General features: G+C 37.0%; 1 protein-coding gene across 10 annotated transcripts in view; it reads right to left on the bottom strand.

Annotated features, from left to right (window-relative positions):
* The window catches only part of LOC114669580 (extracellular calcium-sensing receptor-like), a 116637-nt gene that overhangs the window by 81813 nt on the left and 7136 nt on the right, over positions 1-27688 (bottom strand). The window contains exon 6 of one of the 10 annotated variants that reach the window (XM_051923761.1): positions 23929-23965. The exons of 7 other annotated variants lie outside the window; for them this stretch is intronic. In XM_051923761.1, coding sequence (XP_051779721.1) covers positions 23929-23965 — 37 coding nt within the window. Of the gene's footprint in view, positions 1-23045; positions 23966-27688 lie in introns of those variants that run through there. 2 more of the 10 variants (XM_051923760.1, XM_051923769.1) reach the window with 2 other exon arrangements.

Genomic DNA, 27688 nt, shown 5'->3' with positions numbered 1-27688 from the left:
TAATTTAACAACATGTGGAGATTAAACAGATTTTGGCAAGTGAGGTTGCTTAATGAGACACAAAATATTCCACTATAAAACAATATCTGAAATTACACACACTCAGTCCACATACACTTGGGGAGAACATACAAACTCCATACAGACACTAACCAGGTTAGCAATCAAATCTGAGCTCATGACACTTTGTAATTGTTGTAATAATAATAATAATAATGATAATAATAGATTTTGTTTATGTATCTCCTTTCAAAAACTCAAAAGCTTCACAAACAGCCAAAAGAATACAATAGAAATAAAGGCAAAGGTGGCATTAATAACACAGGATACAAACTAATATCAAACATTAATAGATATTTGAAAGTCAAAGTTGTGAACTAGAATAAGAAACAAGAAGGTAAAAGAGAAGAAACCCATGAGCAAATAACACAATTACCTGTAGGGATATAAATGTAGATTTTATAGTCACCCAAAGTGGTAAAAGGAACAGTGATCAGTATAGGAGCAGATTTCATTGTCAGGTTTACAACAAGGCAGTGGACAATATCGACAATTTAATGGCTATTCATCTGCTGTTCAGTTCAGATCTTACAATCACAGCTTGACCTCCACAGTGGCTGTAAAGTAAACTTACCAAACGGAGTCATCTCACTTAGAGATTTTTTATTTTTTCATTTTTGTAATACTGCAGCATTCTAAATATTTTTAAAATACTACTGTCCACCATCCATTTGCTGTCAATGAAGCTCTGTGACATTTGAAGCAGTGAGGGTAGAATTTTGATCTTGACAAATCAACCATGGTTCTAATTTTCAAACTGTTTAGCAGTTAACGTGTGGCATATCTTAATTTAAGTGTCTCTTCATTGACATTTAGTTTAAGGTTACATAGCATTCTCTGACAATGGACCATCTGTGACTTGTGGTAAATTGTAGCCAATGAAATTCACAGAGTAAGTTATTAACAAGTGATGAGGTTTGGTATTTGCTGTCAGTTTCAGAATAAAAATCTTACTGAGGAATGAAATGGCCAATGAAATTCACAAACTCGGACACAAGCAGCGAGAGATACTTGTACATGCACACTAATCACTGCCTGTTCCTAACCAAATTTATAACTGTAATTCTTAAATAAAATATAATAAATGTACTTGCATCTGCACACTTGCATGTACATTATGCACAAACGCTAGTGTGGTGAAACTCAATATTACAAATTACAAAAACTAGTTTTGTTTAGTTTTTTATTTTGTAATTTTCATTTAGTTCTAGTTTTCAGATATTTTGTCATTTTTATTTTAATTTTAGTTAACAAAGTGTTTGTTTTTTGTGTTAATGAGTTTTTATTAATGAGAATGAAATTACTATTCGTTTTCCCCTGTATTTTCCACTTTAGAGATTCTGCAACAAAAGAGTGACCTGGCAGATATGGGTATGAGAATGAACAACAGGCAGTATGTTAGTCCATTACAGGACACGTTTACATAAGTACAGTACATACCCATATTTATTCACATCAGGCACATTTAAAAAAACATCAAAATTATGACACTGTTTTTAAATTGTAACCAATTCATCAGAAAGTGTACTGCATTTCATTTAACCAAAGCACTGTATTATAACAATGATACTGAATGACTTCACCAGCCCGCGGATAACAAAAATAACAAGAACAATAATAATAATTGTAAAATTACTGTATTATATTTGCATATTATAGAACACAGTAAATTTGTCTACCTGCCACGGCTCAACTCTCAACTTGTCTGCACACGTCTTATTTATAAAAGGACCCTGGCCATCCTCACAGTTGTACAGATTATGGAGGGCATGTGCTACAGCATACAATGCCTTGTATACACAACTGGGAACTCGAAATTCACTTTCATCATTGTATTCTGTTTTTATGTCTCTCAGATTTTCAGCCCCTGTGCATTTATTCTTTGTAGCATCCTTTGAATTGAAAGTACAACTAAAGATAACTTCCCAAAGTTCTTTTAAATAAGAATCTTCAGGATTCCAGAAGGGATGGATATTCAGTAAATATTCCCTTAATCCAGGGATTACAGCATTGGGATAAGCCATTCCAATTGTTCCTCCCATAAATTTATAATATTCCTCCTTGGCCGGGAGTCTCTTTGTCATCCAGCCCGGGACCCCCACCCACTGTAAACCAGTGGCATTTTCAAGCACTAGCTCATCAATAAATGTTTTCATTGCAGTTGCACTTAGATAGGTAACAACAACTTTTGCAGAAGATTCTTTAATAAGACGTATGACTTTGATATACTTTTGTCGTGTCATGACAGTTGAAATGACAGCTGAATATTCTATACAAATGCCTTCTTCCTGAGCAGCTTGTGCAAAACTGGCAATTCCGTCATTTCCAAAATCATTATCACTTCTAACTGTTCCAACCCAGTTCCACCCAAAATGCTTTAAAAGCTGTGCCAGGGCTCGGTTTTGATAATAATCACTTGGAACTGTTCGAAATACTGTTGGGTACTGTGTTTTGTCACTTAGGCAAGCACAGGAAGCAAAAAAACTTACCTTTAAAAACAAATAGGAACTTATAATTTAACTCAGAAGCATCTGTTGAGTTTAAATTAATGGTAGGATTTAAATTATATACATTTTTATATATATAGAACGTAGAGGTTAAAGGACACAACTTACTTGTGGTATTTGAAAGGCATTTGTAATTGAAGCCAATGCTTGTGTGTAGATTGTAGAAGACATCCCAATGATAGCTTGGACAGGAGCAGGAGCCCTGCTGCAAGGCAGATTACTAAATGTTCTGCTTCTGGGGTCATTTAATACTGCCAGTGCTTTTTTAATAGACAACTGCACAGAAGAACAAGCATCGTACATCTTGTATCCCAAGGTGATATTAGGAAGCAGTTTACTATTATTATTGATTTCTTCTATGGCAAAAATCATAGTTTTCAAACTCTGGTACTCTCTTTCATTTAGACTTTAAAGAAAGCAATTTAAAAAGGTTAATAAAATCTCATCTCTTTATTAATTGATCAGTTATGTCTTAAGCATGTTAGAGACTCAAATTTTTAAACAGTGAATAAATGATTTTCAGCATTGCTAAAAACCTTAATAATATTGCTACATAAGTCTTGTATATATTAGTTTTTTTTAAATAAACGTTCTCTTCCTAGCAATAATATATTTTATTATGCTCCTGTATTTCATAAATGCAATATGCAAAATTGTTAAAGATTAACAAGAGTACTTTAAGATTAAAAAATAGTAATGGATATTTGTTGATACATCACCAATTTCCTTTAACAGCATAAAGTAGCATGTAGCTATATATATTCTTGTTAGAAAGTGTATTATTATAATATGTATTATTACAGACCTAGGTAAATATTACATTTTCAATTGCATTTCATAATGTACTTACACTTTGCATTCTGCCGGGTTGGGTTTAAATTTAAAACTAGCCACTGAATTTTCATTGCCATGAATGTTGAAAATTCCTGCTATCATTATGTCTCCATCCTTAGATAAGAAAGGTGTGTCTATGGTGTCATACAGGCTACAAACAGGCTCTTCTGCCTTCATGAAATTTACATACAGGACTACTACTAGGAGTAGCATTTCTAGCATGCTATTTGTTTATAGCTCAACTGCTCCAAAGTCTGTCATTTATATGATTTAGTGTGAATCCAGTGTGCTTTATTTAATTTGAAAAAACATCTCCCATACATGCAGTATTCTCTGGTGAACAATAGTGCAGATGTTTTGATTTGATCACTGTAGTATCTCTCATCTGCACTTAGGACATAATTAAAGAGAGATGGGCATTGCTACCAGGTCCTAAGTGGTGAATATATCACAGCTTTTAATTTTTTATCACTGTTTTGGAGTTCACTCTTTTGGAGCTGTAAATCATCTTTTAAAATCTGCTAAACATGAGCTTTCTTGCAGTGACACTTTTATGTTACTTGTCAAACCTTTGGCTTTTACAAAAATGTTTCTTTTTAATACTGTTAACTGCTATATTATGTTTTTATACACTATAGCAGTTGCAGTTTTATATAATATTTTGATGATGATATCATATATTGTATATTGTACTGAAGATTGTGTTGTGCTTTTTTGTATCTGAATGTTCAACAATGAGACAAATTCTGAAGAAAATTTTGTTGCCTGGAAATATAAAGTTCATGTTTCAATTTCAATGACATTAGAATTGGCAAGTTTCAGTGTCTGCAGTGGGTTGGCACCCTGCCCAGGATTGGTTCCTGCCTTGTGCCCTGTGTTGGCTGGGATTGGCTCCAGCAGACCCCCGTGACCCTGTGTTCAGATTCAGCGGGTTGGAAAGTGGATGGATGGATGAAAGTTTCAAAGTGCAGATTTTATCTTCTGTGCAGACATGAACATTATATTCACTGTTATGGAAGAAGGAGGTGACCCTGAATTTTGAATATATGTTATTTTTTTAAGTTCCTATTTCTTTTCATCCAGAATTGTTGTGGTCTTTTTCAGTCCAATTAAATTTATTTCTGTTAATGTTTAGTCCTTCATGTTCTGTGAAGTAAATTATATTCATCCCCTTTTCACATTTTCACCTTAAGCCACTGCTGATTCGAGGTATGAACACTCGATGCTGTGCCATCTAATCACACTGTTACAATATACAGTATCTATAGCAAATAGCTGGATTCAAACTGAACTTACAATTTATTAACAGGTTTCTGTTACTGGATTGCATAAAGCACACTCTTTTCTGATTGGCAGTGTGATTGAGCTATGCAAAGGAGTGGTATACTGTCCACCACATTTGCTTCTTGCCTTTCACTCCATGCTGTTGCAATAATCACTGGCTCATTGTAACCCAAAAGTGGGCTGATTAAATGTACTTTTCAGCACAAGCAGGAATGAATTATGAACTTACTAACATGAAGTTACAGACCCAGCATGTCTTTTGGGTAAAAGGGCAATACTTCTATGAAATAAGGCAGTAATAATAATAATAATAATAATAACAATTATTATTAATATTATTATTATCTTTTTTTTTGGAGAGGTGGGGGATAAGCTTCCATAGTAATTCAGTAATGCTCTCTGTTGTTTTTTTAAGTAATGTTGGTGCTTTTCCTTCAATTAAAGAAGTATTGCATTAAGTTACTTGTTACTTTAAAATGTAATGTGACTATGTAACACACATAAACTGTTAATGTGTTACGCCCAACACTGCAAGGGAGAGCATTGGCCAGGGATGCTACATATTTTCTAGTTAACTCAGGCAAGACTAGGTATTTGTCTTCCTGAAGCTTCTACCAACACAGCAAACCAAGCCAATGTCTATTTGTTTCTCAACTCTGTAATTCACAATATCTGATTTTGTGGTGGAGGAGCAAAACATCAGTGGCTCATTTTCAGAGTCAGATGACAGTTTGTGCATTTGCATTTTCCTTTGGGGTGGTTCTTCTGGTGTGTGGAGTTTCCACCTTCAATGTTGAGAAGTAAGGGATGCCCAACAACCACCAACTCAGCCCATTCCCCAGATGTTGCTATAATACAGTATTTGGGAAAACCAATATGTATGGTTGAATTGCAATGTTGTAAAAGCACTTACAATAACACAAACAAGTACATAACAAAAACAGATACATAAAATCATGGTTTAGCTTTTATGTATAACCAGCACTGTTATAACTGAAGTTGTGCTTAACTGTTTGATACATATGAGTGAACTCCACAGCTGTTACCTGGAAAGATGGAGTCATTAATTAGATTGAAAATATGTGTAGATGGATTAATTTGGCGCTAACTGTAAAGTGAAGTCAGATTTACCTGATTAAATGAATGTATTTGTGGGTTGCACTAAAAAAATGTAACTGCAGAAATTTTAAATATGTTAATCATAGGCATTAAATAGCAAAGGATATACTAAAAAATATTTAAATATGTATATTGGATATGGATCATACAGGATAGACAGGATAGACTTTGAGGGTTATTTATTTAGATGTTTTAAATTGAACTGTAAGATACAGCTGGCAGCTCAACCTGGCTGGGACGCCCCGAGAATGGAAGTTTGGGCAAAGGCAGCAACTTTTGGACACTGCCTCCCCCAAGACGCTAGATGGCAGCTCCCCTGGAGTGTAGCAGTACCCCGAGTTCCCACGGGGGATCTCAGTAACTCAGCCTTGTTGGGTGCCATGGGTGCCGCCAGGGGGTGCTGTGGAAGGACCTGGGGAGTTGTGCTTCCCTTATAGCCCAGATTAAAGAACTTTAATTCTCCATCTGAGAAAGAGATTAGTGTTTATTGCTATTATAGTTAATTGTATTAGTGGTGGCTGTGGTGCTTTGGGCACTATTTAAAGAAGAGAAATATTAAACATCTTCTTGGTGCTTTTAACCTGTGTCCTGAGTGTCTGTCTGTTGGGTTTGAAGGGGCAACAGTGACCCCTGGCGTCTTACAGAACTTTGTCACTGAATGTATCATTTATGAATTATAAAATAAAATCTATCTTATTAGCATGATCAATTTGCACTGATTATTGTCTAGTTTTATGTGTTACATTGTAATGAAGGATAATATAGACAACATACTATGTTAGTTTTGGGGGAAGTCTGATCAAGCAATTCCAGTCTGTGTCATCTTCTCTTGCTTGGATATGGGTAGCACATGCACCATGCTGTTTCAGGTCAAATATCACTCAAATAAATGTGACTGGAAGTAAGGGAATGTTATTTTTAAGTTACACAATACACTTGTTAGGCCTTATCTAGCATACTGCGTGCAGCTTTTGCTGACATATCAGAAAAGCAATGTAATATTATCCTCATAAGCTCCAGGATGACAAGACAAGAACAAACTGTAGAAAAAAAAATATAAATGCTTTGAATTAAACCATTTTCAGTATGTGTAATTCAACTTTTTACTGAATGTCCTGCATATAAACCACATAAAATAGAATTGCTGTATAATATCAACAGCAATAATGATAAGAAAAAATGAAGAGATGATGAAGAGAGAAAATTAAAAGGGCCTAGAAGTATTTGTAATTATTCTAACAAGCAATACCTTTGTCTTTCCCTGACTTCTTTACCACTAGAAGGGCTTCATCCTTATTAATTTCCTAATTTTCAGTAGGCTTCTGTCAAAGAATTTCCTTTAAACCTTGACGCATTTGTTTCAGAAGTGGGGCTGCCAACCCAAGCACTTCCTAGTTGCTCCTGAATGTTTCCTTGAATCTTTAATTCATTATAGCACTCTACCTTGAATGCAGACACAGATTTCTGTGACAAGTCTTCACTTTGGAAGTCATCTGCATGTCTTAAGAAAGTTCTCTCTGACAGATTCAGATGTCCCTGCACCATAGGTTGCACATTCAGGTAACCTAGGAAGCTGCCTTCAACTCCCCACAAAATGTAGCAGTGTTCTAACTATTCCAGATGAGGTCTCTTTATTGTCATTTGCAAGCCTCCTGGAACTCTGCTAAAATCTGTATATACATCTGTATGACACCTTTCTTTGTTCTAATGTGTAAAATAAATAGACTGACGCGCATGAGTATTTGTACTTGGTCATATTTATGAATGGATTGTAATGGCAGACTCACTCTCCCTAACCGGCAGTTACACCAAGACCTGTGGCCTGGCAAGCTGTGGACGTTAGACCTGACAAGCCGTATTTCTTCCAAATAAATTTCCCCAATTGACGATCAAAGATAAGCCAAAAGACAATCAATATGTACAATAATTAAATGAGTATATATTAATAAAAAAAAGAAATGAAACAAACTCCAAACAACATATATACCACACCCCAATCAGACCTGGCATAACACTCAACCCCAAAAGTGACTGGCAGAATGTAATAATAAAAAGTTGCAGCAAAAATTATACAACATGAACCCTCCCTTGACCCCACACTGAACATGAAATCAATGAGACACACAGAAAACACGAAATGCACATAAAAGTCCAGAATATTAAAATGAATAATGTTTATGAACCTTTTTTAGCTGGAAAAGTGTCCTATGGCAATTACATACAGATAAAAACGATGGCTTGCTCCTTTCCCAAACAACAAGAAACAGTCTCACTGTGCTTATCCTCGGTACGTCGACGTATTCCAGAACCCCAGGATTTTGCATTGAAAAAGTGAAGTAGTGAGACGTTGAAACAGGCAAGGAGAAAAAGGTGTAAATAATCTGTATCACTGCTTTCTCCTGGCTATGCAATGAACTGGCAGTATAGTAGAACAGGATTAAGTTTTTTTTTCTTCCTTTGGACCTCCTGTTTAAATAGTGAATGTCCTAGATACAGATGATGGGATTGACAGTACAAATTATCATGAGGGACCACGGTTCCATGGTGTTATCTTTCCCTCTTTGTTTGTGAAATTACAGGCACCCAGCACCTGTATCAATTTTCGTAAATTACATAGGAGTGTCAGGATCTGTGTAATTAATAATATCTATATATACTGTATATCTATAATAATAAAAGGCAAAGCCCTCACTGACTGACTGACTCACTCACTCACTGACTGACTGACTGACTGACTCATCACTAATTCTCCAACTTCCCGTGTAGGTGGAAGGCTGAAATTTGGCAGGCTCATTCCTTACAGCTTACTTACAAAAGTTAGGCAGTTTTCATTTCAAAATTATACGCGTAATGCTCATAACTGGAACCTCTTTTTTGTCCATATACTGTAATGGTAGGCAGCAAGATGGCCGTAGGAGACTGAGTTGCGTGTCGCGTCATCACGCCTCCCACGTAATCACGTGAACTGACTGTGAAGTCAGTACGTAGAAAAGAAGGAGGAGCCCCAAAGAGCGCAGAAGAAAACATTCATTACACAATTGACAAGGCAGCGAAACAATAAGAAGCGAGTGAGTGACGCATACAAGCATCTTCATAAGACACGAGGTATAAAAAAGCACGGTGTAAACCGTAAGTCTAAATTAACTTTATAGAAACGCTCCCGCTGCCGTTTGCAATACCATATTCGCGAGATACAAGTTTAATGAGAAGACACGAGGTATAAAAAAGCACGGTGTAAACCGTAAGTCTAAATTAACTTTATAGAAACGCTCCCGCTGCCGTTTGCAATACCATATTCGCGACATACAAGTTTAATGAGAAGACACGAGGTATAAAAAAGCACGGTGTAAACCGTAACCTTAACTTTATACAAACGCTCCCGCTGCCGTTTGCAATGCCATATTCGCGAGATACAAGTTTAATGAGAAGACACGAGGTATAAACGACAGTTTGCATCACTTTGTAACAGAGTTAAAATTGCTGTAGCGAGAAACTTTTAACTGCCGGGTCTTAGCTAACATTAAATAAACCCGTGGACATCGCAACATCACACAAGAGAGTGGCTCACGTGAAGTGACTGAACGCAGCAGGAGTGATCACTTGCATTAATCAAACCTGTTCAAAAAACACATTACACAATTGATAAGGTAGGAAAAGAATATGAAACAAGGCACGGTATAAACCGTAACTTTAAGTTTATAGAAACGCTGCCGTTTGCAATACCATATTCGCCCCTGCGAAGCGCGGTGATTTTGCTATATATATTAAACTATTTCAACCATTGTATGATCTGCTTCTCGCAACTGAAAGAGGGCACCGTGGCAGAAGTTAGCCGACTTGCTCACCAACCACAAGCGTTACCTGGTAGGTAACCACCCATACAATCAGATTGTGAATCAGACTACGAATGCCTGCAATGTAATTACCCCGATCTACATGCTGTCAAATGAACGAACCTCACGCCGTGGCACAACGTTAGGGGCTTCGCCTCTACGTCCGAGGATCGATTCCCGTAAGGGAGTGCAGTGACTGTGTACTCCTGATGAGCCCACAATTACGGCGAAACACGTGTCGCATACTATGCATCTTCAAAGCACGGTGTAAACAGTAAGTTTAAATTGAGTTTATAGAAACGCTCCCGCTGCCGTTTGCAATACCATATTAGATGACTTTGTAACAGAGTTAAAATTGCTGGAGCGATAAATTTTTAACTGCCGGGTCATGTCGCGTGTTCTTGGGTAGGTACACCAAAAAATTTATACATTTATGCATGTAATGGGCAAACAAAAAATGTACTATACCCGAAAGCACTACAGTAGTACTCAATGTATCTTTACTTCTTAAATGTTAATGTTTTACTGTTTAATAATTTATACGATTCTTATATGTTATTCAGATTCTTTTATCAAAATACCAGTAACAGCGCACTCCACGATAACGTGGAGTGAATACACTTGACATGACCATTCATAGTATTTATCCTCTTTCTCTGTACGTTTACCATTCGTTTCCTCAGAGGTTGATGCGCTTGCTGCTTAATGAGCAGCTCTTGACCCTAGCGTCCCGCTGCTTCTCTTCTTTCGTCGGCATCTTTTCCCGTTAAAACTGATTTCTTTTAAAACTTAGTATGTTTTCTTTAATTTTTCAGTTAAGCTGGCACTTAAGTCTTCAATCTGCCTCAAGAATGATTAGCGAAGGTGGTAGACAATGAAAATGTCCGCCGTACGCATCCGCCACGCACGCACTGGTGCGCGCAGCTGTGAGTTGATTCTACAATAAAATAAAATAAAGATAAAAAGAGTAATAACTTGCACCACCGCTATTCAATTACACTTGCCTAACGCCTCTCCTAAGGGGAAATACTGTGGGATCTGGACATCCGTCAAAGCAGCAATCACAAGCCCGATTACAAAGCGGGAAGCTGTGATTTGTCGTCTCCCTCCCATGTAACAATCACAGCCCGTGTTGCAACGCACTATGTATGTATATGTATATATGTGTATGTGTGTGTATATGTATGTGTGTATATATATATATATATATATATGTGTTCATATGTGTGGGAAAGCGAATAGTAGACGTGACGTTGTATCTGTGTACCAAATTTCAAGTCAATAGGTGAAACGGTTTGCGAGCTACAGCTCATTTAAAATCCTGGACAGACAAACTAATAGCCACGGTACTGTTTTATAGAAGAACATTTTAATGTTTAATAATTTATATTTATATGCAATGTGCTTCTTATATATTACTTCAAATTCTCAAATGATAATGATGTTAATGTTGTTTATATTGATTTCTATGTTATTGTAAGTGCTCTTTATTTGTGGAAAAATAAATCGGGCAATTTAACTTATTTTATACATACATTTTATTTTTTTCTCTTGCACTCAGTGAGCGAATCCACTGGCTAATCAGCTATATATATATATATATATATATGTATGTGTATATATATATGTGTATATATATATATATATATATATATATATATATATATATATATATATATATATATATATATATATACAGTAATCCCTCCTCCATCGCGGGGGTTGCGTTCCAGAGCCACCCGCGAAATAGGAAAATCCGCGAAGTAGAAACCATATGTTTATATGGTTGTTTTTATATTGTTATGCTTGGGTCACAGATTTGCGCAGAAACACAGGAGGTTGTAGAGAGACAGGAACGTTATTCAAACACTGCAAACAAACATTTGTCTCTTTTTCAAAAGTTTAAACTGTGCTCCATGACAAGACAGAGATGACAGTTCTGTCTCACAATTAAAAGAATGCAAACATATCTTCCTTTTCAAAGGAGTGCAAAGCAAGCTGTCAAAAAAAAATCAATAGAGCTTTTTGGCTTTTAAGTATGCGAAGCACCGCCGGTACAAAGCTGTTGAAGGCGGCAGCTCACACCCCCTCTGTCAGGAGCAGAGAGAGAGAGAGAGATAGAGAGAGAGATAGAGAGACAGATAAAAAAAATCAATACGTGCCCTTTGAGCTTTTAAGTATGCGAAGCTCCGTGCAGCATGTCCTTCAGGAAGCAGGTGCACACAGCCCCCCTGCTCACACCCCCCTACGTCAGCGCAAGAGAGAGAGAGAGAGAGAGAGGGAGAGAGAAAGTAAGCTGGATAGCTTCTCAGCCATCTGCCAATAGCGTCCCTTGTAAGAAATCAACTGGGCAAACCAACTGAGGAAGCATGTACCAGAAATTAAAAGACCTATTGTCCGCAGAAACCCGCGAAGCAGCGAAAAATCCGCGATATATATTTAAATATGCTTACATATAAAATCCGCGATGGAGTGAAGCCGCGAAAGGCGAAGCGCGATATAGCGAGGGATCACTGTATATATATATATATATATATATATATATATATATATATATATATATATATATATATATATATATATAGATAGATAGATATATGTGTATGTATGTAGATATACAAATATGTATATATATGTATATATGTTTATATATATGTAGATATACAAATATGTATATGTATATATATGTATATATGTGTATATATGTAGATATACAAATATGTATATGTATATATATGTATATGTGTCTGCATCTGTGTGTATATATATATATATATATATATATATATATATATATATATATATATGTATGTGTATATATATGTTGATATATGTATATATATGTGGATGTGTATATGTATATATTTATGTATATACACTATGTTTATGTATATATATGTTTACATAACCTCTTTAACACACTACTTCTCCACTGCGAAGCGCGGGTATTTTGCTAGTCTATATATAAAAGCCAAATACCACTGACTCACTCATCACAAAATTTCCCGAACCATGAAGACTTGGGACTTGAAATTTGGAATGTAGGTTACCCTTGGCCCATAGGTGTTCACTAAGAAATGATTTTAAAATTTTTGTGGTCCAAGCATGAAATTACTTATAGGTTTTTAGACTCGTTTGTATGTCTATCTGCTTTTCACGAAAGAACTACTTAACTGATTTAGACCAGGTTTATTTCTATAATTTGCTTGAACATTCCGTTGATTTTGCGACTTTCTGATCGTGCAAAGTATCATAGTTAGCTTGTGGTACGGATTTATTAACGCAAATCCTAGAGAGACTTATTGGGCTGCGAGGTGGGGGGCAGGGCCCTCCTGACTCACATGTCTGCCTTGGGGCATAATCTTAACTCTGCTTAGTTAGCAAACGAGAGAACTGCTTAACGGATTTAGATCTTTTTTTTTCTATAATTTGCTTGAACATTCTGGTTGATTTTGCGTCTTCTATCATTGAGCTAAAAATCATAGTTCGCTTGCAGTAATGATATATTTGTGCTAGTCCGAGACAGAGGCTGTGGGCCGAGGGGAGGGGGAAGAGTGAAGTCAGGAGTAGAGAGCTGGGTGGGGCCCTCCTCACTGTCCTGTTTCATTAATATGCAAACGAAGCCGCGGGGGATGGCTAGTGATTTATAAATCATTATCTAGCTGTTCTTTCCAACACAAAATAAGTGTCTTTGGCTTTTTAAAATTTTTCTTTAAGTAGCTGTACCCAGTTCTTTTTGCCCAAAAATAGAATCAAAAAACCACAAAATGGTCTAGGCGCTTGCCTTGTAATTACTGTATATGTACTAAAGGAAGGTAATCAGATGTGAACAACACAATAAATAACAGGGTCATTAAACAGAATAAGAACTGTGTAGCTGTGTTTTTCCAAAGTTACCAAAGTTCAGCAGCTCTAACTCAAAAATGGGATTCAACAAAAGCCTGATGCGTAGAAATGATTCCGCAGACAAAATATCTTCGTTTTTTAAAAGTTTAGTTAAAAGTCAAAGTAAAACAGTTCAAACAAAAAAGAAAATTAAATGAGCAAAAAAAGGGAAAAAATTCATGTTAAGAAAAGTTCTGTTCAAAGCTTAAATCTTGTTACATCTCAAATCGTTATTATTTGCTTAACATTTTCTGAATCATTTCAAAACGTTTCTGAACCATTTCTAGATGTTCAGAAAACTGTATGTTTATCCCATCTCTGAGCAGAAAATGAGTCTTTCAAGTCCCTGCTTACTGGGACCTGTTCTAAACACAACTGAATCTATTATCACACTGTTTCTCAGCTATAGTAGGAAGGTTCTATCTCTTATTAACTTATAGGGGGAAAGGACTATACCATTGTCTATGACTGGAAGAAATGATATTTTATTCAAATTAAGCAAACATTAATATGAGTTTAACTCAAAATTTTAACTTTGTAAGATTGGCTCTTACAAACTGTAATCAATACAATATTAATTTCTTAGAGTTCAAAATACAGAAAATAAACAGAATAAGGAAAAGCAAAATACCCCTTAGTTATCTGCACAAAAGATGTATACAGTACATCTGAACAACTGCAGAACAAGGAATAAAAAAAAGCCAAAGGACAAAATGGATATTTTTGAAAATTAACACCCTTGCGCAATGGTCCACATAATGTAGAGTCTACTGAAACACTGTAAAGGTGCAGCTGTCAATTATCATTTTGGACCTGGGCTCCATTATCATCATCTGGGTTGCTTCCACTTGAATTACTTTTAACATTAGGTGTCCCCTCAGACCTGGCCAAGTTAACATTACCTTCTTCCCTGCTTATGCTAAATCTGTATGGTTGTGAGGTTTCATTTTTTTATGAAAAAAGCTAGTTATATCAGGACACTTTTTTTTTTTTTAGCACACTCACTAAGCCAGGTGTTCTCAACCTTCTTTTACTAAGGACAAGAGGTCTGGTGTCAACAACAAAACTGTGCCACACATTACAAAATCAAAACGTTTCCTTGAAAATTACAGTAAATATTAGGCTTACACATAAAATATTAATCTGGAAACAACATCAACATGTGTTTAATAATTTCTGAAATCAGAGCTTCTTAAAAAATGTCAATTAAACAAAGAGAAATGACGACAGCTTTTTTCAATTAGTGAAACCAGCACCAACCTCAAAGCCTGTGTATTTAATTAATAATTAAAAAATACCCTCCTACGATTTACTTGAAAAGCTTTCTACATAAAATTGTTCACTTTCATTGTGAGCTGGGGGGCTGATCACACCCCTACAGGTTACGGATGCTTCTCTATAAAATGCTGAAAGACTAGCGCTTTGAGTACTGAGAAAAGTGCTATATAAATGTAATGAATTATTATTATTATTATTATCTTCACATTGCTCCCTTGCTTGCTGGGCTTACTTGCGGCTAATCTATCATGCGATCTGTGCGGTACCTCGCACCTATCAGTTTTTGTGTTGTTTGCTTTTCTCTCTCTCTCTCTCTGACCTTCCCTGCTCCTGATGTTTGCATACTTTTAATTGTGAGACGGAACTGTCATCTTCGTGTTGTCAAGGAGCATGTTTAAACTTTTGAAAGTTCCTGTCTTTACAACCTCCTGTGTTTCTGTGCAAATCTGTGACCCAAGCATGACATCATAAATAACAAATACTGTAACTGCTTATATCAGTGATCTTTCTGGTGCTTTCTGGAGTTTATAGTTTTGCAGAGTCAAAAACAAGGCAGAATTTTTTTGGTTCGTTTTGGAGATGGATGTCTGAAATGGAACTCCTTTAGCAGTGTTTATTTTTCCTTTTTTTTAATCATCCCGAGGTATCCTGTATTTACTCAACCCGAAGGGCTTCAATTGCAGTATATGCAAGTATATATAAGCATGAGTGGCATGAAAAAAGTCTCCCTGGACCTGATGCTTAAGCATTACCTCCAGCCTTGAGCAAAAGTGGGAGCAAAAGTGCAAGAGAGTCAGGCCAGAAGAACTTGTCGATTCCAGAAGGCTCATTGAAACTGAAAATGGCCTTATTGTCCGCACTGTCAACTACCCACCATGAATCAGCGGGAACAACAAATCCAATTGGGCTTGCTACTCCACCAGCAGAGCATGGAAAAGACCAAAACTAACAGTCTGAGCTGAAGGTAACGATCATTGCAATGACCACTGCAAAAACTACACCACTCAGTGCATCATACAGACTAATCTCACTTCTGAATAATGATGTTAAGATGCTTTCCAAAGTTCTAGCTAGAAGGATTGAGAAAGTGCTCCCTTCAGTAATATCACAAGACCAAACCGGATTTATTAAAGGCAATCACTTAGCTTCCCATCTTCAACACCTATTTAATGTAATATATTCACCCATAAAGTCTAACACTCTGGAGATCTTATTATCTTTGGATGCAGAAAAAGCCTTTGATATGGTTGAATGTGATTACCTATTCACTACTTTGCATAAATGTGGGTTTGGCCCTAACATATGTGCATGGATCAAACTACTGTATACCAGTCCAGAAGCTTCAGTTTGTATTAACATTATTTCGGACTACTTCAAACTAGAATGTGGTACTAAACAAGGATGCCCCTTGTCACCACTGCTATTTGCAATCGCCATTGAGCCATCAGCTGTTAACTTTCGAAACGCATCAAAGAAAAAGGGGATTTTCAGAGAAGGACTTGAACAGAAAATACCACTATATGCAGATGATATGGTACTGTATATATTAGACCCACAAACCTCTGTGCCTGTAGCTCTAACTTCACTAGCAGAATTTCAAAAGATATCTGGACTCAAAATTAATTTAAACAAAAGTGTTCTTTTTCCATTGAATTTTCTAGCAAACAACATTAGATTGGACACCTTCCTTTTTATCATTGCAGATCGGTTTAAATACCTAGGAGTAAACATCACAAGTAAATATTAAGCTTTTTTTCAACAAAGTTTTGCTGTCTGCTTGGAAAAACTTAAAACAAAACGTGCATCTCCATCTTACTTTAGCAGGGAGAATTAACACTATCAAGATGAAAATATTCACTAAGGTTCTGCTTCTACAGTATTTCAAAACATCCCCACATACATTAACAAATCATTTTTAAGAAATTAGATTCAATCATAACATCATTTATTTGGAATTTGAAATATCCACATATCTAAAGGGTATCTCTACAATGACCTTAACCAGAAGGTGGTATGGTTCTACCTAATTTTCAATTTTATTACTAGGAGGCAAATATATAAGTTATAAAAACCTGGACATTGACACAAAAAGATGAACACACACTAGCTTGGTCTGCAACTGAAATGAAATCTTGCAGTACTTATTTATATTCCTTGCTTTGTATACCAGTAAATAAAAGATATCATCAATATACTAACAACCCAATTGTCCTTCATTCATTCAGTTTATAGAACCAATGAAGGAAGCACTTCAAGTTAGAGAATATTTTATCTGTGGCATCACTAAAAGACAACCCCCTTATTCCAACCTCTCAAACTTACACAGTTTGGAAAATGTATGGGATTAAATCATTTAGAGATTTGTATATAAATAATGTCTTATATTCCTACAAACAATTACATTCTAAATTTAGTTTCCCATCAACACAATTTTCCACTAACTCCAAATAGGAAACTTTGCTAAATGAAATCTGCCCAATTTTCCTCACCTCTCACCTATTTCTATTCCAGAAGAAATATTTATCAGTCTTGAAGAATCAGACAGCATTTCTGTAATATATAAAAGCATTTTAAAGTCCCTTCCTTTTAAAGATCCCAGAATACAGTGGGAAAAGGATTCCTTATTCAACATTTCAGAAAAGGAGTGGAAGGCATCCATGCACAGAATTCACTCTAGCTCCATATGCGCAAAGCATTCAATTATTCAACTTAAAATCTGTCTCATTCAAAATTGTCCAAAATGTTTCCAGGGAAAGATCCAACCTGTGAACTTTGCAATTGAGCTCCAGCTTCACTTGGCCACATGTTTTGGGCATTTACCAAATAAACATCATTCTGGACAAAAATTTTTAAATGCCTATCAGACAGCCTTGGTGTCACAATCACTCCTAATCCATTACTAGATTTGTTTTGCTATAAACCCAGATGGGCTTAAAGTAGAGAAGGACAAACAAACTGTAATTGCCTTTACTTCACTATTAGCACTGTCACACACGCACGCTTAGAGGACAGTCAAAAGGCTTGATTGCGCATGAAAGAACAAAGGATGGGGGACTGGAATAAGGCACTAATGCTTTTTCTCTCCTTCATTCTACAGAAAAACAACTGAATAAACCATTCCTACCGGTCATAACATTCCGTCCATGCAAAAGACTCCTCTTCTGGTTCCATGGAGTTACCACACTTCCGGATTCCCCCCGATGACTTCAGTTCCGTACCTCTGCTTCTGATGTCATCTCCGGCCACTACTATAAACATCAGCTCCATTATTGTCCTCACCTCCTCCATGCTAATTGGACTTCCTTTACTGGTTCCATAAAAGTACCAAAAACTCACTTTATTTGGTCGAATGTCTTTGATTTGTTTTACCCTATTTCTGAACCAGACTTTTCAGCCAGTATATGGGGAGTCTCCCCAACACTTAACTTGTGTCTCTGTGATCTTATTTTATCACAGTTTGGTGTAGTCAGCAGGATTCATTGTTCACGCAATGTCTGAAGAACAGGACCACAATACTGTGCTCGGAACCATATTGACAGAGCTGCAGACGGTAAAACTGCAACTAGGAGAGTCCTGTATACAGTTGGTGGAAACAGAGTCCTGAGGCACTGTTGCAGGAGTGGTAAAGCCGGAGGCCGCTCAACCTCCAAGCTACTAGCAGAGGGGGATGACATTGAGTCGTCTTTGCTTATTTTTGAGCACACTGCTGCGTGTAATAATTGGCAAGTTCGAAGAGGGTGAACATACTTGCGCCATACTTGAAAGGTGCAGCGGCCTTGTCATGATCTTCCCGAAAAGGACGGAGCTAATTATGACACTCTTAAGGCGGAAATATTGAGGTGCTATGGTGTCAACCTCAAACCAGCAGGCGAGGTAATGGAGGCAGTGGAGGTTTGATTCAGACTGATGAGCCAGACGGCAAGCCTTTGAAATCTGGGGCAAAAAAGGAAGATGGCTACAGCCTGATATTAATAGTGCCCGGAGGGGTATAGAGCAGATCTCTTGCAAGGCTCTGGTGAACGTGCTGCCTGACCACCTCCCCCAGCAGGTTCGAAGAGAGTCCTACAAAAGCATGGACACCCTTATAGAGGTCATCAAGTGCCATCAGGCAGCTTCCCAGATGGAAAGGTCTGAGCGGTCCACTCGCTTAGCCAGATAGGCATGTAATGCTAACACAGAGCCCATCCGGTGCTGTCCCGAGCCTCCGGCTAGACCAAAACAAAGAATTCCCAGTCTTCCCCGCTGTTTCAAGTGTGGGGAGCTGGGACACATTATAACCACCTGTCCACTCTCCATGGAGCCGATGGACTCCACCTGGGTAAAAGGAAAGAGGTATTGTGCCTTGTCCAACCCCCTATTATCTCTTCCTAACACAGGAGTGGTTTTGCTAAATTGGCCTTATAATAGACGGGGATTCCCCAGACTTGACTGTCTCCACGCTGTGTAATAGTGCAGAGTGATGTCTGGAACCCCACCCCTTGAGGTTGGTGACGATCCTCTGTCGACTACCAGTTTAAACGAACTCCGTCCTCATTTAAAAGAGAACAATAGAATGATGATTCCCTGAAGTTTGCTAGAAATGCAATACTATTATATAGTAAGTAATAGTATCTTGGTACTAATTTGAGCTTCCAACAAAAACAGGATCTGGAATCAGCTTTCCTGTCTGTCTCTTCACTGATTAATCATGACATTGTCATGGAACCTGGGGTATTTGTCAGGGAATGCCCCTACCTCCTCCCGGAGGCAAAACAGAACAATGTAGAGTTAGAAGTCAAGCGAATGTTGGAACTGGGCGTAACTGAAGAAAGCCAAAACCCCTTGCCCAGCCCAAATGTATTGGTCTCTAAACCAGATCGGAGTAGGAGGTTCTCTAACAACTTCCGACGTCTCAATCAATCATGCCCATTCATTCTGAACTGTCCCAGACCAATCACCAAGCGGAAGATACGGGCCTTTTTGGGCTTAGCAAGCTACTACTGCCGGTTTGTGCCTCACTTTCCAGAGAGAGCTACGCCCTTGACCAATTGTACAAAGAACAGGGCCCCTTTGCATGTGGTATGGGATCAAGAAGCTGAACTAAAATTCCATGACTTGAAAGATGCCCTTACTTCAGCACCTGTATTAAAAACTCCTGATTTTAATTCTCCCCTCTAGAGCATATCTCCACCTCTCCAGGATCTCCTCAACCTGCTCCCTACTCTCGCTACAGATCACGATGTCATCAGTAAACATCATAGTCCAAGAGGACTCCTGTCTAATCTCATCTCTCAACCTGTCCATCACCATTGCAAATAAGAAAGGGCTCAGAGCCAATCCCTGATGTAATCCCACCTCCATGTTGAATGTATCCATTACTCCTACCGCAGACCTCACCACTGTTACACGTCCCTCCCTTGTACATACTTCTCTGCCAATCCCGACTTCCTCATACAAAACCACAACTTCTCTCGAGGCACCCTGTCATATGCTTTCTCCAGGTCCACAAAGACACAATGCAACTCCTTCTGGCCATCTCTATGCTTCTCCATTAACACCCTCAGAGCAAACATTGCATCTGTTGTGCTCTTTCTTGGCATGAAACCATACTGCTCACTAAAGACTCCTCAGGCATCCTCTCACTTTCCAAGATTCCATTAAACAATCTGGTTAAAAACTCCACTGCCATCTCTCCTAAACACCTCCATGCTTCCACAGGTATGAAAACTGGACCAACGACCTTTCCATTCTTCATACTTTTCATAGCTGTCCTTACTTCCTCCTTGCTAATCCGTTGTACTTCCTGATTCACTATCTCCACATCATCCAACCTTCTCTCTCTCTAATTCTCTTCATCTATCAGCCTCTCAAAGTACTCTTGCCATCTTCTCAACACACCCTCCTTACTTGTGAGTATGCCTCCATCTTTATCCTTTATGACCCTAACCTACTGCACATCTTTCCCAGCTCGGTACCTCTGTCTAGCCAATCGGTAGAGGTCCTTTTCTCCCTCCCTAGTGTCCAACCTCTCATACAATTCATCATACACCTTTTCTTTAGCCTTTGCCACCTCTCTCTTCACCTTGCGCCTTCTCTCCTTGTACTCTTGTCTACTTTCTGCATCTCTCTGACTATCCCACTTCTTCTTCACCATCCTCTTCCTCTGTATACTCTTCTGTACTTCCCCATTCCACCACCAGGTTTCCTTTTCCTCCTTCCTCTGTCCAGATGTCATGCCAAGCACCCTTCTTGCTGTCATCCTTACTACTTCTGCTGTAGTTGCCCAGCTGTCTGGTAACTCTTCATTGCCACTCAGTGCCTGTCTTACTTCCTCCATAAACTCAACCTTGCAGTCTTCCTTTTTCAACTTCCACCATTTGATCCTTGGCTCTGCCTTCACTATCCTCCACTTCTTGATCTCCAACATCATCCTACAGACCACCATCTTATGCTGTCTAAACACGCTTTGCCTTACCACCACTTTGCAGTGTTTAATCTCCTTCAGATTGACTCTTCTGCATGTATGTCACTCTATGTTTCTCCCTCTTCTTAAAATACATATTCACCACATCCATACAAATCCTTTGTGCAAAATCCACTATCATCTGACCTTCTTCATTCCTCCCCTTGACACCATACCTACCCATCACCTCCTCATTTCCTCTGTTCCCTTTCTATCCCATGGGTACACTGTACACTGTTCACTTCATCCAATTCACTCCACAAATCTTCTTTTTCATCCATCGCACACTCAACTTGTGGGGCACATGCACTAACAACATACATCACCACACCTCCAATTTCAAGCTTCATAATCATTACTCTGTCTGACACTCTTTTCACTTCCAAAATACTCTTGACATACTGTTCCTTCAGAATCACCCCTACTCTATTTCATTTCAGAAATGATATGCTATTTAATTTATTGTTAAGAATACCGTACACCCTCAAAATCTGTGTGGGTTACATTCCTAGAGCACCTGTGAATTGTGAAAAACCATGAATTTTGGATGTGGTTAAAATAATGCCTATTTTTATAACTTAAATCCGAAATATGCCCCCAAAACACTTTAATTTAATTTCAAACTCATCTTAATACATTTCCTAAAAATAAACAATGTAAAGGTAAACCCGTATATTGTACACATACTTGGGGGTTAATGCATCCCTGGACGCCAAATACTTTTTTGCTGCACTTTAAGTAAACGCCACAATTCACAAAGAAAAAGTGAAATTTTAATGGAACAGATTGTTTTCAAAGAGCATCACAATTACTGCAACACTGATCATTTTACACACTGCTGCTGATGAACTGTAAAAACTATTTAAAAAACTACTGGAACAATATGTACAAGATGCAACTGACGCCATGGATGAAATTCAGTAAATCACCGAGCCAACTGTGCTTGAACTGGCTGCACTCAAGCACACAGAGGTAAGCACTGATGCCTGCAGGCTAGTCTAGTGCAGCGGGTCAATCCCAGGGACAATGAGGCTGTAGTGCTACAGGGTGTCACGCTTGGGTCACAGAATTGCACAGAAACACAGGAGATTGCAGAGACAGGAACTTTATTCAAACACTTCAAAGAAATATGTCTCTTTCAAAAATAAAAGCTCAGTATGCAGTTAGTTCTCGATTACAGAATAGACAAACATCATAGGGAAGCACAACGGGAGCGGCACCCCCAACAGGAGCAGAGGATGTCTTGGGGAGGAGAGAGAAACAAAGTCTTTAAATGTCTTCTGCTGTAGGCACATTCACACACTAACTTACATTCAAATATAAATGATTCAGACACAGTCCAGCATTGCTAAAAAACATAAATGTTAGAAATGTGAAATTGAAAAAAAATTCCAGATTGTATGATAATCCCCACATAGACATTGGCTATTTTATTATGCTGCTACAAGGTCTCTGAATCAGTAAAAGCAAAAGGACTAATCACTGCAACCAGATACATTTCATTTATCCAGGCAAACAACACACATATTACATTACTGTTGTAGTGAAAAGCAAAAAAAAAAAAAAAAATCCTGACTCCTTGTTATTTTCTTCAGTAATAAGGTTTATTCTTTGAAGACCATTACAAAGTGCACACAGCATTTATCAAATTCCTAAAGTAATGGTGATTCACACTAAAACACTTCATATGTAAAACTATCAATGAACAAGAATAATTAATTTATAAATGAAAAAATACACAGAAACACATTAGAAGTGATAGATTTTTTCTTTTCTTTATAAACAAATGTAGAAATTTAAATGTTTTTCTTAAAGTGATTTTGAGGGCACTTTTCCCATTAGATGCTTTCGAGTGTTTTGCTCAGGCTTTAATAATATGACATAACATTTGGGAACAAATATACAAAAGAGTAATCCAAAACTAGAAGCCAATATTGCAAATATTTCAACTGCTACTGTGTATTTGCCAGGCGAACTGATATAAGCCGGAATGAAAGTGATCCAGACTGAGCAGAATATCAGCATGCTGAAAGTAATAAGCTGAGCTTCATTGAAGTTGTCTGGAAGTTTACGAGCAAGGAAGGCAAGGATGAAGCACACAGCAGAAAGAAATCCAATGTAACCAAGCATGACACAAAATGCTACCATGGACCCCACCTCACATTCTAGGATTATTTTTTCTTTGTATGATGTAAAATTTTTATGAGGGAAGGGGGGTGATAAAAATAACCAAAATGTGCAAATTATAACCTGAATTATTGTGAAAGATGCAACACTCATTCTCTGCTGACAGGGGCCAAACCACTTCATGACATTACTGCCTGGTAGCGTAGCTCTGAAAGCCATTAAAACCACAAATGTTTTTGCCAGAATACAAGAGATGCAGAGTGCAAAGGTGATCCCAAAAATCGTATGTCTCAGCATACATGACCAGTCTGATGGCTGACCGATGAAAGCAAGTGAACAAAGGAAACACAGGATTAAGGAGAACAGCAGAAGAAAGCTGAGTTCTGAATTGTTGGCTCTCACAACTGGAGTATCAATGTAAAGGATGAAGATGACTGCGACACTAATGGTCATTAAAGCTCCTAGTAAAGAAAACAGAATGAGTAATGAGCCCATGATCTCTTCAAAGGAGAGGAATTCAGTATCTTTAAGGATGCATTGATTTTTGTCTTGATTTGACCTGTAGTCGAGAGGGCAGCTCATACAGTGAAGTGAATCTGTAACACAACATGAAAGTTAGTAGTTTCATAAATGTTTAATTTCCTTTAGGGCATTTATGCAAGTTAACCAAAATGATTTGTGATAATTATATTAATCAAAGATACATGAAAAAAATAGTTTATTGATTTGAATAATATGGATATATGGATAAGATGTATCACTTTCAATTGAGAAGTTGTTGTTAAAATATTTAGTGGTGATTATCTGTGTTAGAGCTGAGCAATTAATAATATTAACCACAGTTCATCCACCTAATGAATATTATTCAAATTGTACTATACTACTGCACTGCTGTCTCACAGCTCCAGAAGCGCTTGAATCACTTTACTGTCACTGTTTGTGTGGTATGAGCAGGTTCTTGTAATATTCAGGTTATGAGTGGTTCCACTTGGTTTTTGTCCTTGTGTGAGTTTACAGTTGGATCACATTAGTTCAGAAAATGATTGATTTATCTATGCAGAGGAAATCTGCAACAAAGATATCACAGGAGTCACTTGGAAGAAGCTTCTGAACGATTATATGGCAGGAGTAACCAACTCCGATCCTGGAATTGTTCTAACCCAGTTGGTAATTAGGAGCCAATCCACACCAGTAACAGATCTTATTTAATTTTATGGTTTGTTAGTGTTTTAACTCTACCATGTCAGTTCATTCTTAAGTCATAGTTGTTTTTTTTATAATGACACACGTATCATCCAGTCCAAGATTTTAAGTTTAAAACAGATGAGTAATTTTCAGTTCTTCACTTTCTCTTCAGTACTTAATTAAACCAAATACTGTAGTGAATGATGAATACACATGGGTGAAAATGGAGACAAGCTAGGTGTAGAACTGCTGGTTCCTTTGTTACTTGCATCCTATTGCTAATAAGGAGCAATTAAAACATCGAATACAGCTTTTTAAGAGTAAAATAAGGAATTAAGGGTTCAAAATCTAAACAAGCGAGACAACTTAAATGTAGCAGAAGAATGTCGTTTGAGCATTAAGTGATTCATCAGCAATTAATGATTTCTCATGAAGCAATTAGGTTAGAACAAAAACCTGAAGCCACTGCAGTCCTCCAGGACTGACATTTCTCTGCCCTGGTTTAAAGGGTTTGAGTCTTAAATAGCAAATAAATTAAATGAAGTAAATTAGTAGCAAAAAGTAGTCACTAATAAATAGTTAGAAAGAAAACCTGTAGCCACTGTGGTTGTCCAGGATCAGACCTGGCCAGCCCTGTCATATGGTATTAGTGACAAAATCATCCTATGTCTTACTCAGAAAGAAGCTTCAGAGTTGAGCAATAACAGAAGTGATTGGTCACATTTCCAATATATATGATGAATATGCAAGTCTGTAAATCACTTTTATGTATGATAGAAGTTCCAAATAATATCATAGAAATCAATACTGTGGGCACAAGAAAAAAAATATTAAAAACAGAGATAAATGACAAATTTAAAGAATATGATAGGATGTTTTACTTATCTGAACAAGCCAGAAATGACATTCTAAATTGTCTAGATAAACTGAAACAACATTAGGATCAGTATCTTTTAATTGAAATTTCTGGTAATAAATTGAACTACGGCCGAGATTCAATACCCTATTCCTTCATCTGTGTGAATAAGATCTAACTCCACATAGAACACCACCGTATGTACAGTATGAAAGATGTCTTCCATCACATACTTCCCAAGTTTCATGCTTTGGAAATACTCCTTTCTTAAAGTCCATTGGGTCAGAATCATTACTTGGTTATCAGAATGTTTTGGGATCACAATAATCCCTAATCCCTGATCAGGTTTATTTGGAGTGTATTGTAAATGTTAATGAGGAATAAATTGTGATAACGTTTACCATACTCCAAGAATTCTGTTTTATCTTGATCTATTTGAAGTATCTTAACCTACCAACCATAATACAATGCCTAAAGGGTGTTCTATATTACTTAAAATTACAAAATAATAAATTGGCTTTACAAGGAACAACTTAAAATAAGTTTGAAAACTTGGCAAGGATATATCGATGTTGTCCTTGGTTAATTTGAGCTATTGAGCTATATTTAAACTTTAATTTTCTTAACTGTTTACTATAGTCGTCAGGGCAGTGGTTAGTTTGATCTGAGTAAAATGTAATGATGTTTGTTTGCTTAAATAATGTCTCCAGAGGTAAATTTCATTGCTTCCATGTATTTATCTGCATACAAGTCTTCATCTTATTTAGGCTGTAAGTCTACAACTAAATATAGTTAGACATACAGTTGTGAAAAATATTTAAAGTTATTTTGGATCTTCTTGAAGATGAATAGATAACATGAAGATAAACACCGAGAATCAAACAGGAGATCATTAGAAATACAATAGAAGATGACTTTTATTGCCTTGAATACTGTGATTATACATTACTCAACAACCAGGAAAATATTGCATACTGTTGGGAAATAGGGAGATTATAAAGAGTGGAAACAAATGTTCACTATAAAGAAAAATTATGCTGTGTAAATCTTACCAAAAGAGAAGTTAAACACTCTGCTCCATAGATTTAATGTCTACTGAAAATCAAGTTAAGCATTCAATAATAAAAACAGCAAACTATCTTCACATGGTGGAGATCCCCTTTTTATGCTCAAAGACAGATTATTTGATATCACTGACAAAATCACAGTACATTTTCATTTTTTTCTTCTGAGTACTGGAAAATGTCATATTATCTCTCTTTTGGTCAAAGCATAATTGGATAAAGTGGGAAGACAATGACCCCCAAACTAACTGGTAAGACTCCAAAAGGCTACTAAAAGGAGAAATTGACTATTTTACAAAGGTCAAGAGAAAGCCCAAACATAACACCCCTATAAATGTCATAAAAATATAAAATTCCTTATATGAAGTCTGTAAATATTGCTGAATTGAAACAGTTAATCACGAAGAGCTGGGTGAAAATGCCTCCATAGTGATGTGAAGCACTGACTAATAATTCTATGAAAAGCTTTGCAGCATTTTTGCAGGTGAAGATAGTACCATCCATGATTTGCTAAATCAATGAAGATGATTATGTTTTCAAGAAGGGGCATTGGATATCAGATGTTTTTGAAATAAATTTGATAAGTATTCAAAATTGGGACCATCAGTAGTCTGGTGCTGAATCTCGGTTGTTTCCTGCCTTGTGCACACAGTGCTGACAGAATTAGGTCTGGCCTCTGTTATCCTGAATTGAGTTCAGGATAAAAACATTTAAAAGAATCAGTTATCCATTATTTCTTCTGCTTTTAAAGTTTAGATGAAAACATTACAGTATAAATGGTTTTCTTTAAAACTGTTGAAAAGCATTGCCACAAAATACACTACTGGATTTGTACTGTTGAGAGTCCAGGTGATGCTGTAAGTTCTTTATTCCTTTGATTATTTTATTGGTTAAATTCCATATTACAAGAATTTACAAGATGTAACTAAGTTAATTGATGAAATATGACTTTCTTTCTTCATATTTTGAAAGTTCCTGCCTATTAAACAGTACTGCAGTGATAGGCTCAGCATTGCAGTAAGAGGGGACTGAGCACTTTTGATGTTTACCATAGAAGTGTTCTGTAAAGAGTTTATATGTTCTCCATAAGCGTGTAAGTCTTTCCAGTTGGGATGTGACATTGATTCATATTGATTAGTGTAAAATTTGTTTGGCAGAAGTGAATGTGTTTACGAGTGTGAATATGCTTGGTAAGAACCTGTATATTGTCCATG

The sequence above is a fragment of the Erpetoichthys calabaricus genome, chromosome 2, assembly GCF_900747795.2.
Source record: "Erpetoichthys calabaricus chromosome 2, fErpCal1.3, whole genome shotgun sequence".
Lineage (NCBI taxonomy): Eukaryota > Metazoa > Chordata > Cladistia > Polypteriformes > Polypteridae > Erpetoichthys > Erpetoichthys calabaricus.
This window is presented reverse-complemented; position numbering and strand designations above follow the sequence as displayed.